The sequence below is a fragment of the Patella vulgata genome, chromosome 4 (assembly GCF_932274485.2).
Source record: "Patella vulgata chromosome 4, xgPatVulg1.2, whole genome shotgun sequence".
NCBI lineage: Eukaryota > Metazoa > Mollusca > Gastropoda > Patellidae > Patella > Patella vulgata.
Genome location: NC_065882.2, coordinates 6,536,915 through 6,554,583, shown reverse-complemented (window position 1 = coordinate 6,554,583; position 17,669 = coordinate 6,536,915). Strand labels below are relative to the sequence as shown.

The 17,669-nt window shown below is 39.3% G+C and overlaps 1 protein-coding gene across 1 annotated transcript in view; it reads left to right on the top strand.

Annotated features, from left to right (window-relative positions):
• Positions 1-17,669, top strand: part of LOC130012369 (atrial natriuretic peptide receptor 1-like) — a 29,970-nt gene that overhangs the window by 7,271 nt on the left and 5,030 nt on the right. Inside the window, exons 3-6 of the mRNA XM_056100173.1 lie at positions 6,973-7,086; positions 9,935-10,070; positions 10,906-11,033; positions 12,762-12,867. Of these exons, the coding sequence (XP_055956148.1) occupies positions 6,973-7,086; positions 9,935-10,070; positions 10,906-11,033; positions 12,762-12,867 (484 nt within the window). The remainder of the gene's footprint in view (positions 1-6,972; positions 7,087-9,934; positions 10,071-10,905; positions 11,034-12,761; positions 12,868-17,669) is intronic.

The following is a 17,669-nucleotide window of genomic DNA, read 5'->3' as shown; positions in this document are numbered from 1 at the left end:
TATCCAGACCATAATCAACTCTCGATGTCATCGCTAGCCTGCAATGTTTATTGGATTGCTGTTCGACTTCCATTCATGATTTAATCATGAAATGGATAACCGAGACTATTTTTTTGTTATCGTACTGACTTTAGTAATGATGAACAAGACTAGGCCGAAAATTCAATCGCTAAAATCTCGGTTCAGAGTGGAACAAATTCCCTTATCATTATCTAGTTTTTAATTATTATAGCGAGAACTGCCAGCTCTTTATCTAATCTCTCATAACATATCTTTAAAGGGAGATGCTATGCTTGGATTTATTCTAAAAACTTGTTCCATCTCATTAATTCAAATTACACCTCATATCAAAATAATTAAAGGCTTTAAAATAAAGAGGGTTATCTTCTCTTGGGCTCTATATTTTGACAACTGGTTAAGACCAATTGTACAATACAATATACAATGTACTTTTACTCGCATTTCTTTTTATTTTCAAAAATTATTGCATGATAATTCTATTTTATTTTTTTTTTATTTTCAAAAAATTTTATTCTGCGTTTCACACACTTTCTGGATCTTATATTTGTTCCACAACAGAATGGCCTGTTCTTTGACTTTTGTTTTTCAATTTCTAACAATTACAACGTTTTTTTTCCTTAATTTTTGGGGAAAATTACCACAATCATATACTTGGATAGGTCAGAATCAATCATAACTTACAATGAACTATAATTATCATCATCCTAGGTAATTCAGACAGACAAGGGGGGTTGGATGGCTGAATGGTTAGCGTGCGTGCTGTATCATAAAGTCTGTCATTGAGTCGACTGGCGTGGTTTCCAATCCCCGGTTGACGTGGCAAGGAGTAGGGTCGCCCGTCCAACCTCGTGGGTTTTCTCCGGGGCCTCCGGTTTCCTCCCACTGCTAAAGACCCCTACGCGCAAGCGAATCATGTAAATAAAATTAAACCATATGTTAGTCCTGAAATGACCTAGTTTGTGTCGAGTGGACGTTAAACCCCATTTCTCTCTCTCTCAGACAGACAAATTTAATATTCTGTTTGACAAACAATCCTTAAAAAAAATATCTGATGCGTGATAATCTCGGTCACCCAGAACTTCCTAGTCTTGATGATAGAGACTAGATGCGTGAGCGAGATTTTCAAGGTTCCAAATTTGTCTCATCTGCTTATTCATGCTGCTTTCAGGAACTCACTTTAATTACAACTTCTTGTATACAAGCCATAACTAATTCAGTAATTGTAATCTACAATGATTTAAATGATTGTGTCATGTCTTCAAATAGTTCTAAACATGGTTTTCAAGGGTATAGGCTACTTGATAATTATACCTTCAAGACGCCTCCAAATAAAACCCCCTACTATAATCATTATCAATGAGGATGGTTAGAGGGGGGAATGTCATGTTTCAGAATATTTCTTCTAATGATTAGAATACAAATTTACATTGATTATTAAGAAAAAAAAAATTCTTTAATTAACTGAATACGTGCTGAGTCTTTTTCATTTCTTTCGTGCAGTGGCAGGTTTCTTTATCTTCATTAAAATAAATTACATATAATCCATTTTATACGCCCACAATTTCATGTGATGTATATTGTCGTCGCCCCTGTCTGACCGCCTGTCCCTCCATCTGTATGCCCGTCCGTCCGTTCACATTTTGGTTGTGGACACTCTACAGGTCACAATTTTGATCCGATTTTGATGAAACTTTAAATTTCAGTTTATATCACAAGGATCTAGGCTCCTTTCGATAATCACGCACATCCAGAGTTGATTATTGTCCTATCATGTTAATAAATGTCTAATTAATAATTTATATAACATTTATGACCCAAAGAAAGACCTGGAATAGGTAGTTTTACCTCTTACATAATGCCTGTTTAGATCTGAAATCTATACACAATGTTTTTTTGGGGGGGGGGGGAGGGGGGGATGGCCGAATAGTTAGCAGGGTCGCCTGTCCAACCTCGTGGGTTATCTCCGGGTCCTCCGGTTTCCTCCCACAGCTAAAGACCCCTATGCGCAAGCAAATTATTGAACCATGTGTTGGTCCCGAAATGACCTAGTTTGTGTCGAGTGGACGTTAAACCCCATCTCTCTCTCTCTCTCTCTCTCTCTCTCTCTCTCTCACACAATGTTTTAGTTCATGAGATGAAAATTAATTTTCAACTCCAACAGCTTAAAGATACATTCCCGTGTACAAACCGGTGATTTGATGATATATTTGGCCTAAAACATATTCAAACTAATTAATTTATCATAAATTTGCTTCAAATCCTTCTCAAAACATTGTAATTGTCAAGGAATACCCTTGCTATAACAAATCGATCAAAAGAGGTCATGTTTGTGTCACGTGACTTACGGGTGCGAAGTCGGAGGAGAATTTATTGCATACACAAGACGATGTTGTCTTTAATCGCTGACTATTTATTTCAAATATCGAATCCTAATTAAATTCTTGGATTATCCACTGCCCGCGTCTTTTTCCGTGATTTTTATCTCAGAAAGTTTTTAACGTCTAACTCTTCATAAAGTTTGTCAACATGTACATTAAGCGCTCATTCTCCGCATGCAACGTTTGACGTCACGCGTACAGATATTCCTAATTGTCGGGCTGTCGATTAGGGGAACCCTGACATTTTTGTCCTGTATACGCTCCATGAGTGTTTTTCAGGGAATCCAGTATTTTTGTCCCCCGCCTTTCGAAGAAAGCAGGGGACTATTAAAATGGGTTCGTCCGTCTGTCTGTCGGTCTGTCTGTCTGTCTGTCTGTCCGTCTGTCTGTCTGTCCGTCACACTTTTTGGGACACAATAACTCTCTTCCTAATTGAGCTAGAATGTTCAAACTTGGTGTATGTGTTTATTAGGTCATTGCCTTGATGGAGTTCGAAGATGAGCATTTTCCGCTTAGGGTAAGCAGAGATAAGCAATTTGATTGGTTGATGCTTTGGGACACGATAACTCTCTTCCTAATTGGGCTAGAATGTTCAAACTTGGTGTATGTGATGATTAGGTCAATGCCTTGATGGAGTTCGAAGATGAGCATTTTCCGCTTAGGGTAAGCAGAGATAAGCAATTTGATTGGTTGATGCTTTGGGACACGATAACTTTTAATTGAGCTAGAATGTTCAAACTTGGTGTATGTGTTTATTAGGTCAATGCCTTGATGGAGTTCGAAGATGAGCATTTTCCGCTTAGGGTAAGCAGAGATAAGCAATTTGATTGGTTGATACTTTGGGGCACGATAACTCTCTTCCTAATTGAGCTAGAATGTTCAAACATGGTGTATGTGTTGATTAGGTCAATGCCTTGATGGAGTTCGAAGATGAGCATTTTCCGCTTAGGGTAAGCAGAGATAAGCAATTTGATTGGTTGATGCTTTGGGACACGATAACTTTAGTTCTAATTAAGTGAGATTGATGAAACTTGGTGTATAGTTTCATTACAGTAATACCTTGTTATCTAAATTATCCCCCTTTGGTGATACAGTTTTTAGCATATAAACTAGATAATAATTATTCGGTTGACACACAATCAACGGCATAGAATACACGATGGCACAAGCTATAATAATTATTGATATAAAATATTATTTTATCGCAATTTAGCTGATATATAACTGGATAGCCCTCATAAATAAGTAGTGGAAGGAGGGAATCGATTTTCATATTCCGTTTTCCTGCAAATGTTATTTAACTTCTTTATTATATAATATTTGTATTTTTGTCCCCCGCCTTTCGAAGAAAGCAGGGGACTATTAAAATCGGTGTGTCTGTAACTATTAAAATCAGTGTGTCTGTCCGTCCGTCACACTTTTTGGGACACAATAACTCTCTCTAACTGAGCCAGAATGTTCAAACTTGGTGTAGGTGTTTATTAGGTCAATGCCTTGATGGAGTTCAAAGATGAGCATTTTCTGCTTAGTGTAAGCAGAGATAAGCAATTTGATTGGTTGATGCTTTGGGACACGATAACTTTAGTTCTAATTAAGTGAGAGTGATGAAACTTGGTGTATAGCTTCATTACATCAATACCTTGACTAAGTTCGATAATGAGCATTTTCTGCTTAGGGTAAGCAGAGCGATAAGCAATTTGATTGGCCGAGACTTTGGAACACAATAACTCCCCTTCTAATTGAGGTAGAATGTTCAAACTTGGTGTAGGTGTTAATTAGGTCAATGTCTTGATGGAGTTCGAACATGAGCATTTTGTGCTTAGGTTAAGCAGAGATAAGCAATTTGATTGGTCAAGATTTTGGAACACCAATAACTCTCATTCTAGTTGAGTTAGAATGTTCACACTTGGCGTAGGTGTCTGATAGGTGAATGCCTTGATGGAGATTGAAGATGAGAATTTTCTGCTTAGGGTAAGCAGGGATAAGCAATTTGATTGGTTGATGCTTTGGGACACGATAACTTTAGTTCGAATTAAGTGAGAGTGAGGACACTTGGTGTATAGCTTTATTACATCAATACCTTGACTTAGTTCGATAATGAATATTCTCTGCTGTCATGTCATGGCTGAGTTCAATGATTTACATTAGTCGATGCTTTGGGACAAGATAACTTTGATTCTATCTGATGGAGAGTGCTGAAACTTAGTGTATAGTTTGATTGCTCGATACTTTTGAAAAAAATAAATGTGCGATTAATAAATATGTGTCATCTATTTATTTTTGGATTTCGGCGGGGGACATCAGCCTCACTGTTGGCTTGTTCTAGTAAGAAAGGATATCTCTACTTCCCATATATACCAAAATTATCATACTTTTATTGGAAATAACCACCCGATAAATAATTTTTCTGGGAACCTATCTTTAAAGGAACTGAATTGCTAATATTCGGGACCCAAAAATTGACACTGATTTATATTAAATCGTTCCCGTTTTTACTGTAATTTCTATTCAGTTATGTTTGGCGAAATACACCAGAAGTCTCAATCGAATGGCAATCTCTAGCGTCTGGTTATTTCAGTCTACACCGATCGAATTTATTGTGCATGCTCCCCAGATAAGAATATGACGTTACCGTTTGACATGACTTGTGGAATATTTCTAGCCTCGTTCTTCGCGTCCCTTGCTACAAAAGGCGCTGAAAAGCATTTACCAATTAATGTTGATTTGAATTGGCAAATAATTCCTGTTTTCAATGACGAAGACTTTGGATGATATTGAGTTTGATTTAAAATGTTTTAAATGTTTTAAATGTTTTAAATGTTACTAAAACATTATAAATTAAACATGATAACTACTTAAAGTAGCTCAATATCATCCAAAATTTTCGACATTGAAAACACGAATTATCTCTCTCTCTCTCTCTCTCTCTATCTCTCTCTCTATCTCTCTCTCTCTCTCTCTCTCTCTCTCTCTCAAGACTCCTAAGCGCAAGCGAATATTGAAATGAAATTGAACCATATTTTAGTCCCGAAATGACCTAGTTTGTGTCAAGTGGACATTTCTCTCTCTCTCTCTCTCTCTCTGTCTCGCTCTTTCTCTCTCTCTCAAGACTCCTAAGCGCAAGCGAATATTGAAATGAAATTGAACCATATTTTAGTCCCGAAATGACCTAGTTTGTGTCGAGTGGATCTCTCTCTCTCTCTCTCTCTCTCTCTCTCTCTCTCTCAAGACTCCTAAGCGCAAGCGAATATTGAAATGAAATTGAACCATATTTTAGTCCCGAAATGAGCTAGTTATGGTCGAGTGGACGTCTCTCTCTCTCTCTCTCTCTCTCTCTCTCTCTCTCTCGCTCTTGTAATGGGTTTATTTATAAACGCCAATTAATCCGTTTATGAAATACTGTGAGAATAACAGGATTTAGAGTCAAACTAATAATGCTAATCTGTTATTGTTAGATCCCTTATTGTGGAGATTTACCAATTACGTTATTAGGCTTAGTAATCAACCATTAAAAGTAATTACGTAATATTTGTCTAATTAAATAATTGACAGAGCTGACTCAATGCCACTGTCCATGTTAAAAGACTGGGTTAGGTTCTATAGAGACATTAGATTCTTGAGATCCCATGTAGATTCGTGGGGAGAGACCGACAGGGCCGTAACTAGCACAGAGTAACGAAGGGGGGGGGGTGTTCTCAAGGGTGCTGTAAAATTGACGGACAATGTATATCTATGGTCGACATTTTTTTCAAAGTCGGGGGGGGGGGGGGGGCGACTGGCCTGGAGACCAATGATTCCTTGAGGAGACAAATGTAGAGATTTCCATCAGCGAGTTTGATGAGTTTAAGAGAATGACTTTTATTGTAAGCTTAGCTTGTAACCTATGTATCCCGTGCTTGATATAAACGTTTAAAACGAACTGTTGCATTGTTTTTCCTGGTAGACAAACGTTTTAGCTTGTAGCTTAGCTTGTAACCTATGTATCCCGTGCTTGATATAAACGTTTAAAACGAACTGTTGCATTGTTGTTCCTGGTAGACAAACGTTTTAGCTGCTGAGATAAGAATCAATATACAACGTGAGTCCTAGCCATAAGAAGAGAATTACAAATACTAGAACAAATACTAGACGATCACAATGCTAATGAAATATGTAGCAGAAAAGAGAGCATGTGTCACACATCGGCTGTGGGGAGTTTATGAGGGTGGGCTTTCCACATCTGACCAGCGACGCATATCAGTACAAAAGTTCATCAGAATTTTCCAGCGTGCCCCCACCCCCGTTGTCAGCAGGGTTGGAAGGCCTGTCAGGGGACAACCTACGGTCGTTCAAATGGGAATTCGAAATAAGAGTAGGCCGTAGTGCAGCTGTGCGGGCCAACATTTCCCTCATAGCACCCGTTATCATTAGCCCAGTCGGTGCCGCAAACCCCATCCCATTTCCCTCATAGCACCCGTTATCATTAGCCCAGTCGGTGCCGCAAACCCCATCTCATTTCCCTCATAGCACCCGTTATCATTAGCCCAGTCGGTGCCGCAAACCCCATCTCATTTCAATTCATTTTATATTACAGATAACAGTAGCTGAAATGGCTGGACCGGAAGTAGAAAGTTTCCGAGATTTGATCCCTTTAAAGATGGCGGAATCACCATGGTTTTATAATACTTCCATAGAGAACCGAAAACGGGTATACTCGGTTATATATTTCTTTCCATATTCAGTTAAAAATCGATTTTGTATAAAGATCCCTTGGCAGTTGGAATTCGATATTTCCCTCATAGCACACTGTGTAGCGTATGCCCGTCTTCATTAGAACAACGTTAAACCCCATTTCATTTCATTTCATTTCAATAATTCGCTTGAGCGTGGGTGGTCTTTAGCAGCAGGAGGAAACCGGAGGATTTGGACAGGCGATCTTACTCCTTGTCACGTGCAAGCTGGAAATTGAAACCACACAACAAGAGAGACCTTATGATCTAATTCGTATTAAAGTTAATGATCCCAGTATTCTTTTGACAATATCCATTTTCTCACGGCCTAATAATGCACGCCGGAATGTACTTTTAATATTGGGGGGTTGGATGGCTGAATGGTTAGCGTGTGCGCGCTGTATCACGAAGTCTGTTATTGAGTCGACTGGCGTGGTTTCGAATCCCCGGTTGTACGTGACAAGAAGTAGGGTCGCCTGTCCAATCCCCGGTTTCCTCCCACTGCTAAAGACCCCTATGCGCAAGCGAATTATTGAAATAAAATGAAACCATATGTTAGTCCCGAAATGACCTAGTTTGTGTCGAGTGGACGTTAAACCCAATTTCACTCTCTCTCTCTCTCTCTCCCTCTCTCTCTCACTCTCTCTCTCTCTCACTCTCTCTCTCTCTCACTCTCACTCTCTCTCTCTCCCTCTCTCCCTCTCTCCCCCTCTCTCTCCCTCTCTCTCTCTCCCTCTCTCTCTCTCACTCTCTCCCTCTCTCTCCCCCTCTCTCTCTCTCTCTCTCTCACTCTCTGTCTCACTTTTAATTAAACAGCCATTATGTAAGAGTTAAATCTGCCTATTATTTCAATAATTTCGGGACTAACACATGGTTCAATTTTATTTCAATAATTCGCTTGCACGTAGGGGTCTTTAGCAGTGGGGGGAAACCGGGGGACCCGGAGAAACCTCTCGAGGTTGGACAGGCTCCCCTACTCCTTGTCACATACAACCGGGGAATCGTAACCACGTCACCTTATGATACACCTTATGATACAGCTTACACGCGGTAACCATTCCCCCCCCCCATCCTACCGTTTATACTAATTGCAAGAAGAGTGTTAAAATCAATGACGTGTATATAAGCCTAGATAATGTTTCTTTCTCTCCCACTTTCCTATTGTATTTATTATAATATAAAAATGTTTTTATGAATATTATGAATGAATATTGACCCCAAAACCATGAAAAAACCCATTAACGGCCATTAGTAAATGGTAGATGGCGAGTATATTGATTTCCCCTATTTAAAGTCATAATACCATCGACTTTAATACTAATTCTCTACTGTAATATACGTCAACAGTACAATATTTATAACAATAATTGCCATAAACTAAAAACTATTAATGGAAATGGAATGAAATGGAGTTTAACGTCCTACTGTTCTGCTCCGATCTGGGCTAATGAAGACGGGCATTCGCCATACAGTGTGCTATGAGAGCAATTTTGCCCGGACAGCGGCACTACGAATTCCAACTGCCAAGGGATCTTTTACGTGCACACCAATGTGTAAACGGAACTTCGGTTGTTTTGTCCCATTCGAACGACTAGACAGCTGTCCTTGTCAGGCCCTCTGTCCAGCATCACTGACAAGGAGGAGCCACGCCAGATTGAAAAATGCCTTATGACTGTAGTTAGGAATTCCTAGATGTGGAAGGTAGTTTAATTATAGAAGGACAACCCACAACGCAATTTAAACATACATTATGCAAGAGCTAAATCTGCAAATTGCAGAAGCTTTCTTTAGACCTCAAATGTTATCTAAATAAATTAGACATTAATTTACTTATCCAGATGGGGTTTAACGTTCACTTGATACAGATTATTTCGGGACTAACGGGAAATAGCGTAACTCCGAAACCGGAAGCGGTAGTCCATTGCCACTAGGCCTTTGTTACTCCCGGTCCGAGCTACCCCAATACACCAAATTTCAGCTTCGAAACAGCCCTAGTGTAGCCGCCAACCCCGAACAGACAGACAAACAAATGTCGGTCACAAATATTAGTATTGTGCGCAATCATTAAATGCCTCTCAAGGACGAAGTAATCTAGACTAATTCACGGTAAGACAAATTCTATCTACTGTTTATCACATTTATAGGAATGATAAAATCGATATTAACATTTCTCGAAAACCATCCAATAATTGATTATTGTGTTTATTAATATGGCTTCTCAAATCACATCATGGCTTCTCAGATCACATCTAAACTAATATGACTTCTCAAAGCACACCCTTACATCACATCCAAACTAATATGGCTTCTCAAATCACATCTAAACTAATATGACTTTTAAAATCACACCCAAACTAATATGGCTTTTCAAATCCCATCTAAACTGTTATGGCTTCTCAAATCACATCCTTACATCACATCCAAACTAATATGGCTTCTCAAAACACATCCAAACTAATATGACTTCTCAGATCACATCGAAACTAATATGACTTCTCAGATCACATCGAAACTAATATGACTTCTCAGATCACATCGAAACTAATATGACTTCTCAGATCACATCGAAACTAATATGACTTTTCAGATCACATCGAAACTAATATGGCTTCTTAAATCACATCTGCTGAAACTCCTGGACACGTTCCGGGTTTCGGAATATTCGCCATTTTTAAATGATGTTTACATTTGTACGGGTAGGAATACTCACCATTTTTAAATGATGTGGGTGGGAATACCCACCGTTTTTTTATTTGATGTTGTTTATATTTGTAGGGATCGGAATGCTCCTCATTTTTATATGATGTTTTTTTTTTTTTTTTGTAGGGATCGGAATATTCGCCATTTTTACATGATGTTGTTTATCTATATTTGCTGACGTTAAATGAAACACTTGCCGAAGGTTTGGATCACAGAAATGGAACTGCTATTGTCCAGAAAGCTCGGAACAAAACATTCAGAGGTAGGATAACACAGAGAACGCACTCATTTTACTAACTTTATAAGTCATTACATTCGAATATTATTCTACGCCGTTATTTCCACGCTATTCGAATATTATCCTACGCCATTATTTGCAAGCTATTCGAATATTATTCTACGCCATTGTTTGAACGATATTCGAATATTATTCCACGCCATTTTTTAACGCTATTCAAATGTTATTCTACGCCACTATTTGAACGCTATTCGAATATTCCAAGGCGTTATTGGAATGTTATTCGAATATTCGATTAAATGCATAAATCTGGATTGATATTAAAGTAGGCTGTAGCGCCGCTGTCCGAGCAACACTGTATGGCGTATGCCTGTCTTCATTAGCCCATTTGGAGCACAACATTAAGACGTTAAACCACATTTCATTGAATTACAAGATTAAATATTTTCTACTGGAGACGAAAATAAGGACTTAATTTCATTACTTTGGACTGACTTCAAATAATGAATAGCCTACGGAAAAAATGAGGCTATGACCGGCCAATATGTCAGAAACGACGGCCCTGTCAATATTAAAACGTACCCCAATAACCTAACTAACTGATTCAAAAACTGAACGTATCAAGATTGTGGAGACATATGACGTCATATATGGATTGTAGGTTAGGGTTAGGATAGGGGTTAGGACATGTAGATTTGGTCAAAGCCAGAAGATGTAAACAGGACTAGTTCCAACCCTAACCCTAACCCTGAACCAAGCCTAACCCTTACCCTATTCCTAACGCACAATCCACATATGACGTCATATGTGCAGGACCGTCTCCGATTTAGCGTTCTCCTAAGATTGTTTATATGAACAGGTGTAACAGGTAACGTTAAATTGGACTTGAATGGAGACAGAGAACCAGATTATTGGGTGTGGCACTTAGAACCGGATGCTGAAAAATTTGCTGTTGTCATGGAAGCGAGAATGACGTCATCCACAAAGGTATGTCTTTATTGGTCAGAATACCAATCTGATTAAAACACGGATCCTATTTCGTTTCGTTTTTTTATAGATCAAAATTTCGGTTTACTTGTCTTTACTACACTGGGATGTGGAAGAGTTGTTATATAACCTGCGTTCTGGTTGATGTGAGGGATTAGCCCATGAAGCAGTCTATTTCAGCTAGTTCTTGGCGTGGATGTGGGGAACAATGAGTTTCCTACTAGAAATATCAACACTGACTGGTTAATCAAAGCCGCTTCTATTACTCCTGAGGCGACACCCCCCCCCCCACACACACACACACACACACTACAAGTGGACACAGCTCACCACATATTCCTGGCGAAACACGTTCCAAAGCTATTTTTAGTCCTTCTCCCCGTTTCTTTTTTTTCCCCCTTTTGCGTGGCGATCTTTGTTGACTTTTTGGTGTAGAATTGAAGAAAAGGGTTTGAACATACATTTTCTGCCAGGTTTTGGTGAAGATTCATGATTTTGAGGCGGAAGGATACAAGAGTTAAGAGGTTGGTTAGGTTGAAATGTACGGCGGAAAATTGCTTGTTTACATTTCTCTACTTACAGCTTGTTATTCTCGAGTTTTTCATGATGAACCTCATACATGCTTTTGGGCAAGAGGTTGCCATATGTTGCTCCATCTGTGGTAGAAAGCGTTCTACCAAACGAAAATTTGTAAAAACGTTAGAGCCGGTCTAAAAGACGAGAATTAATATTAACGTCAATGGGGAAATCATTGGTGATCTGTGGCCATTACTGGCCAACTGGTCAGATCTGCATGTAGTGATGACCATTGAAAGAATAAAAAACGAAACGAAATATAGATCTTTATTTTAATCAGATTGGTGAGAATACATGTTACAAATGTGTTCCTTAATTTAAATTTCTGGTTATGAACGGTGACTAACGAACTGTCAATGGGGAGAGAGAAATGGGGTTTAACGTCTGTCAGAGGATCTTTTACGAGCACGCCATCATAAGGTCTGCCAATGAGTCAAGTGGCAGGGTTTCGATCCCCCGGTTGTACGTGACAACGAGTAGGATAGCCTGTCCATCCTCGTGGGTTTTCTCCCGTTCCTCTGGTTTCCTCCCACTGCTAAAGACCACTACGCGCAAGTGAATTATTGAAATAAAATCAAACAATATGTTAGTCCCAAAATGACCTAGTTTGTGTCGAATGGAAGTTAAGCCCCATGTCTCTCTCTCCAACATATATTTCATTCAATTAGTTTTTAAAACGAACTAGACATATTATGATAAATGATGATGCAGTTTTTATGTGAATCCACTACTCAGGCAACTTCTCATTGATCTCGGGGTCGCGGTGGCTAAGTGAGTAAGACACTGGCTCGCTAGCCTAGAGGTCGCGTGTTCGATCCCTGCATTGGGCGAAAAAGTTCATCGAGATTTTCCGGCGTGGTTCCCCCTTGTCAGTGATGCAGGACGGAGGGCCTGACAAGGACAGCTGTCTAGTCGTTCGGATGGGACGAAAAGCCGAGGTCCCGTGTACACATTGGCAGTTGGAATTCGATATAAGAGTAGGCCGTAGTGCTGCTGTCCGTGCAAAATTTCCCTCAGCACACTGTATGGCGTATGCCCGTCTTCATTACCCCAGTTCGGAGCAGAACAGTAGGACGTTAAACCTCATTTCATTTCTTTCCCCTCATTTATCATATCTTTACTTCGGTTTGTTTGTTTATTTTGTTTTTTAAGAAAATCTACGTTACAAGTGATATTAAATGGTCGACGTTTGATGGATTGGTCCCTGTTGATGTACCAATCTGTGGATTCACAGGGGATCTTTGTATTAAAAAAACGTGTAAGTTGTTCATTTTTTATTCATACACACCGATTGGAGTCCAGGGAGGGGGCCAAGGGGACCACAGCCCCTACCCACCACCCATAGTGACTTTATAAAATATACACTAATATTCTGTTTCTATTAAATTGGAGCCCAAATATGTGTCAAAAATCATCGTTTTTTAACATTTAAAGATACATTTATAGAAGATCAGATAAAGAGCTGGCGGTTCTCACTATAATAGTTATAGAACTAGACAATGTAAAGGGAATATTCTGAAAATTTCAGTCAAATTGCTTCACTTTGAAGCGAGGTATTAGCGATTGATTTTTCGGCCTAGCCTCGGTCACCATTGCTAAAGTCGGTACGATAAAAAAAAAACATAGTCTCGATTATCCAGTTTTTGATTTAATCATCAATAAGCATTGAGCAGCAGATCGGATTCAAATCCAGTGACAACCCGACACATAAGATGACATCGAGAGTTGATTAAGGTCTTTTCGTGTTAATAAATGTCCAATTAATAGTTTATATACTATTCAAAAAAAGTAGGGGATATTTGATTTTTAAGTGTTATTAAAGTCACCTAATGAAACTGACGAAGAAACAAATGACAAAATGAAATGAAGTTCACATTCATCGATTTATTCCAAATGATCGTTAGACTAAGTAAGGCACAGACTGACCATTATAAGGGTAAAATGATACCCGGGGTCAAACAGCAAAGTTACCACAGCATCACAACCAAGTCAGTAACAGGTAAATCCTCCTCTGTTTGCCAAACAAGCATTGATCCGACGTGGCATACTCCTAATGAGACGTCTAGGGTCATTTTGGTCCAGATTGTCCCATTCCTGTTGCAACGCAGCAGCAAGTTCTTGGACATTGGCAGGACGTTGTTGACGTTGACGTAACCTCTGTCCAAGCATGTCCCAGACATGCTCGATGGGGGAGAGGTCGGGACTCAGTGCTGGCCAAGGTAATGTGGTGATGTTCTGTTGTTGGAGGTAACCTGTAACGATCCTGGCCCTGTGACATCTTGCGTTGTCATCCTGGAAGATGAAACGGCGGCCATGACGTCGTGCGAACGGCACAACATGGACTGCCAAGATGTTGTCCCGGTAGTACTGGCCTGTAACACGCCCTGCAACAACATGTAAAGCCGTTCTTCCAGCAACAGTGATGCCTCCCCACACCATAACAGAACCACCCCCAAATCGATCATGTCTGATGACGTTAACGTCTTGGAAGCACTCGTTTCGACGACGCCACACCCTCCTACGTCTGTCCAAAAAATCAACAGTGAACCTTGACTCATCTGAAAACATCACATTGCTCCAGCGTCGATTATCCCAGTGTTGACGATCCCTACACCAACGACGTCTTGCCTGAATGTGATGATCTCTCAAACAACGGACTACGCGAGGACGTCGGGCGCGAAGGTGACCCCTATGCAGTCGATTCCGAATCGTCTGGCCACTCACTCTCACACCAGTGTCTGTTTGAAGACGAGCGCTGATCTGATTTGCTGTGATGACACGATTTCTCAAGGCCAAGGTACGGATAAATCGATCCTGGGCTTGAGTTGTCGCCCTTGGTCGACCTGAGCGTGGTCTGTCCTGTACAGATTGTGTATCACGGTATCTGGACCATAGCCTGCTTATGACAGACTGAGAAACATTCATCGTCCGCGCCACAACCGCCTGTGTTGTGCCGATCTGTAGCATGCCAAGGGCACGTAACCTTTCATTTTGGGTAAGCCGACGCATATCAAAATTTGTTTTCTGGTCACTAAAACAAATAAACTGATGTTTCCACCCTGGAATTCAATGCCACAATGACTGTAACATTCAAAGTCAGAGTCGTGCAAATCTTGGGTTAGACCCCCATGATGATCCCAAGCATCACCTGCATTCCATGCGGTAGCTATTGGTGCGTTTGGGCGTCATATGTAACTGGAAATGTTTCTTCTGTTAGGTTCTATAGTGACTTTTTTCGTAGTCATTTGCATATTTTAGTATTATGCCCCCAAAATCAAATATCCCCTACTTTTTTTGAATAGTATATAACATTTCAGGTCTAAAGAAGGACCTGCAATAGGCAGATTTAGCTCTTGCATAATGTACGTTTAATTAAACAAGCATTATGCAAGAGCTAAATCTGCCTATTGCAGGTCTTTCTTTGGGCCTTAAATGTTATCTAAATTATTAAATAGACCTCTCTTTATTGGAGTACCGCCATTCTGAGTTCTGTTGATAATGATGACGGGCATACTAAACATACGCTGTCTATCTCCAGTTAGCTCCACTTGAGAACAGACACTAAGTTAGCTGACCGACATTTTAAGTCCTAAAATGTCGAAAACACTAAGTACATGTCGAGAATTTTGAGGAGAATATTTTTACAAAGTTTTAATTAATCTGTTTGTGTATAGCAGACGTGAACCGGTGTAAGAACCGCATTACAAAACAGACCAATTGTTGGACATGGCGGCCATTTAGGACAGAGATATATGCTCGAAGTAGAGTAGACAGTTCTCTGTGTGAAGAATGGATGACGCGTAGCCTGAAAGTAGAGCAATAAAAGTTTTTAATTATAATTATGCGATTATCTTATCGACTGGTGTTAATGAGTCCATTTTTCTTCAATCTGTATTTGTGCAGTATTGTATTTTACACCTATTGAAAGAATTTTCAAGAATAACTGTATTATAATTTGTATTAATGGTTGGTCTGTATATTCGATAATAATTATTATATTTTATAAGCCACGATCAATAAATTCATGATTTTATATTCGCTTTGGGAAATATAAACAGAAAAATAACCAAGCCGTTGACATCTATTCTTATTAATCTGGTCGTTCTCCTTTCATTATTTTATCGGTCAAATAAAAATAATGAATTTATTTATGAGCTTGTTGGCGCGTTTATCATCAACAGAGATAAGCCAGGATTCGTGTAGATAGGTTAAACCCCAATTCTATATCGTTCTTCTTCTTCTTCGATTAGTGTTTAACGTCTGCTTCCACCGGTGGCGATATCGCAGACAAGTTATTTTATTTCACAGGCCCGTACCTAGCGGGGGCCGGGGGGGGGGGGGTAGCCCCCATACTGATATGGGCATGTCGGTCGGGCTTCGTATTGCGTCCAATGGACAAATTATCGCAGACAAGTTATTTTATTTCACAGGCCCGTACCTAGCGGGTTGGGGGGGGGGGAGCACCAATACTGATATGGGCATGTTGGTCGGGCTTCGTATCGCGTACTATGGAAAGGGTGCGGTTCGGCGCCTAGAGCTGTCCCCGTCCTCCCCCATCCCCACCGCTAGCGACGGGTCTGTTTTATTTTGCTTAGCGCACTCGCAGTGATCGTTCCTGGAAACAGGTGTACCCGGCGTAAACCCACGCGGTTGGGAAGATGCCTCTATCTCCTAGCTAGGTACGTGCACACCAGGGATCGGAAGCTCGAAGCATGGCACTCAAATCCGATTACTTGTTTAAAACATTTACTCATTCTAGTATATCAACTATACAGATGTACTCTATATTACATTAACAATCACTCTCCAGACACACCCAGTTAAAATATATATTACATTAACAATCACTCTTCAGGCACACTCAGTTAATATATAGTACCATTAACAATCACTCTCCAGACACACCCAGTTAATATATAGTACCATTAACAATCACTCTTCAGGCACACTCAGTTAATATATAGTACCATTAACAATCACTCTTCAGGCACACTCAGTTAATATATAGTACCATTAACAATCACTCTCCAGACACACCCAGTTAATATATATATTACATTAACAATCACTCTTCAGGCACACTCAGTTAATATATAGTACCATTAACAATCACTCTTCAGGCACACTCAGTTAATATATAGTACCATTAACAATCACTCTCCAGACACACCCAGTTAATATATAGTACCATTAACAATCACTCTTCAGGCACACTCAGTTAATATATAGTACCATTAACAATCACTCTTCAGGCACACTCAGTTAATATATAGTACCATTAACAATCACTCTCCAGACACACCCAGTTAAAATATATATTACATTAACAATCACTCTTCAGACACACCCAGTTAAAATATATATTACATTAACAATCACTCTTCAGGCACACCCAGTTAAAATATAGTACCATTAACAATCACTCTTCAGACACACCCAGTTAAAATATAATACCATTAACAATCACTCTTCAGACACACCCAGTTAAAATATATAAAAATATAATACCATTAACAATCACTCTTCAGGCACACACAGTTAAAATATATAAAAATACATTTATCCATAGCTTTCGATCTCGAATCTTGGCGAAAGGGCGAAACTGTTTCGAGTCTAAAAGCTAATTTCAATATTTTAGACCCCCCCCACCCCTTCGGCCCAAGTTTATATAGTAAAGGAACCAAAACCCCGTTTTATTTTATATAATTTATATTGTAGCTTATATAATAACGATAGTTGTACCTGTAGTGATGACGATATTTTATATAATTTATATTGTAGCTTATATAATAATGATAGTAGTACCTGTAGTGATGACGATATTTTATATAATTTATATTGTAGCTTATATAATAACGATAGTTGTACCTGTAGTGATGGTGATATTTTATATAATTTATATTGTAGCTTATATAATAATGATAGTAGTACCTGTAGTGATGACGATATTTTATATAATTTATATTGTAGCTTATATAATAATGATAGTAGTACCTGTAGTGATGACGATATTTTATATAATTTATATTGTAGCTTATATAATAACGATAGTTGTACCTG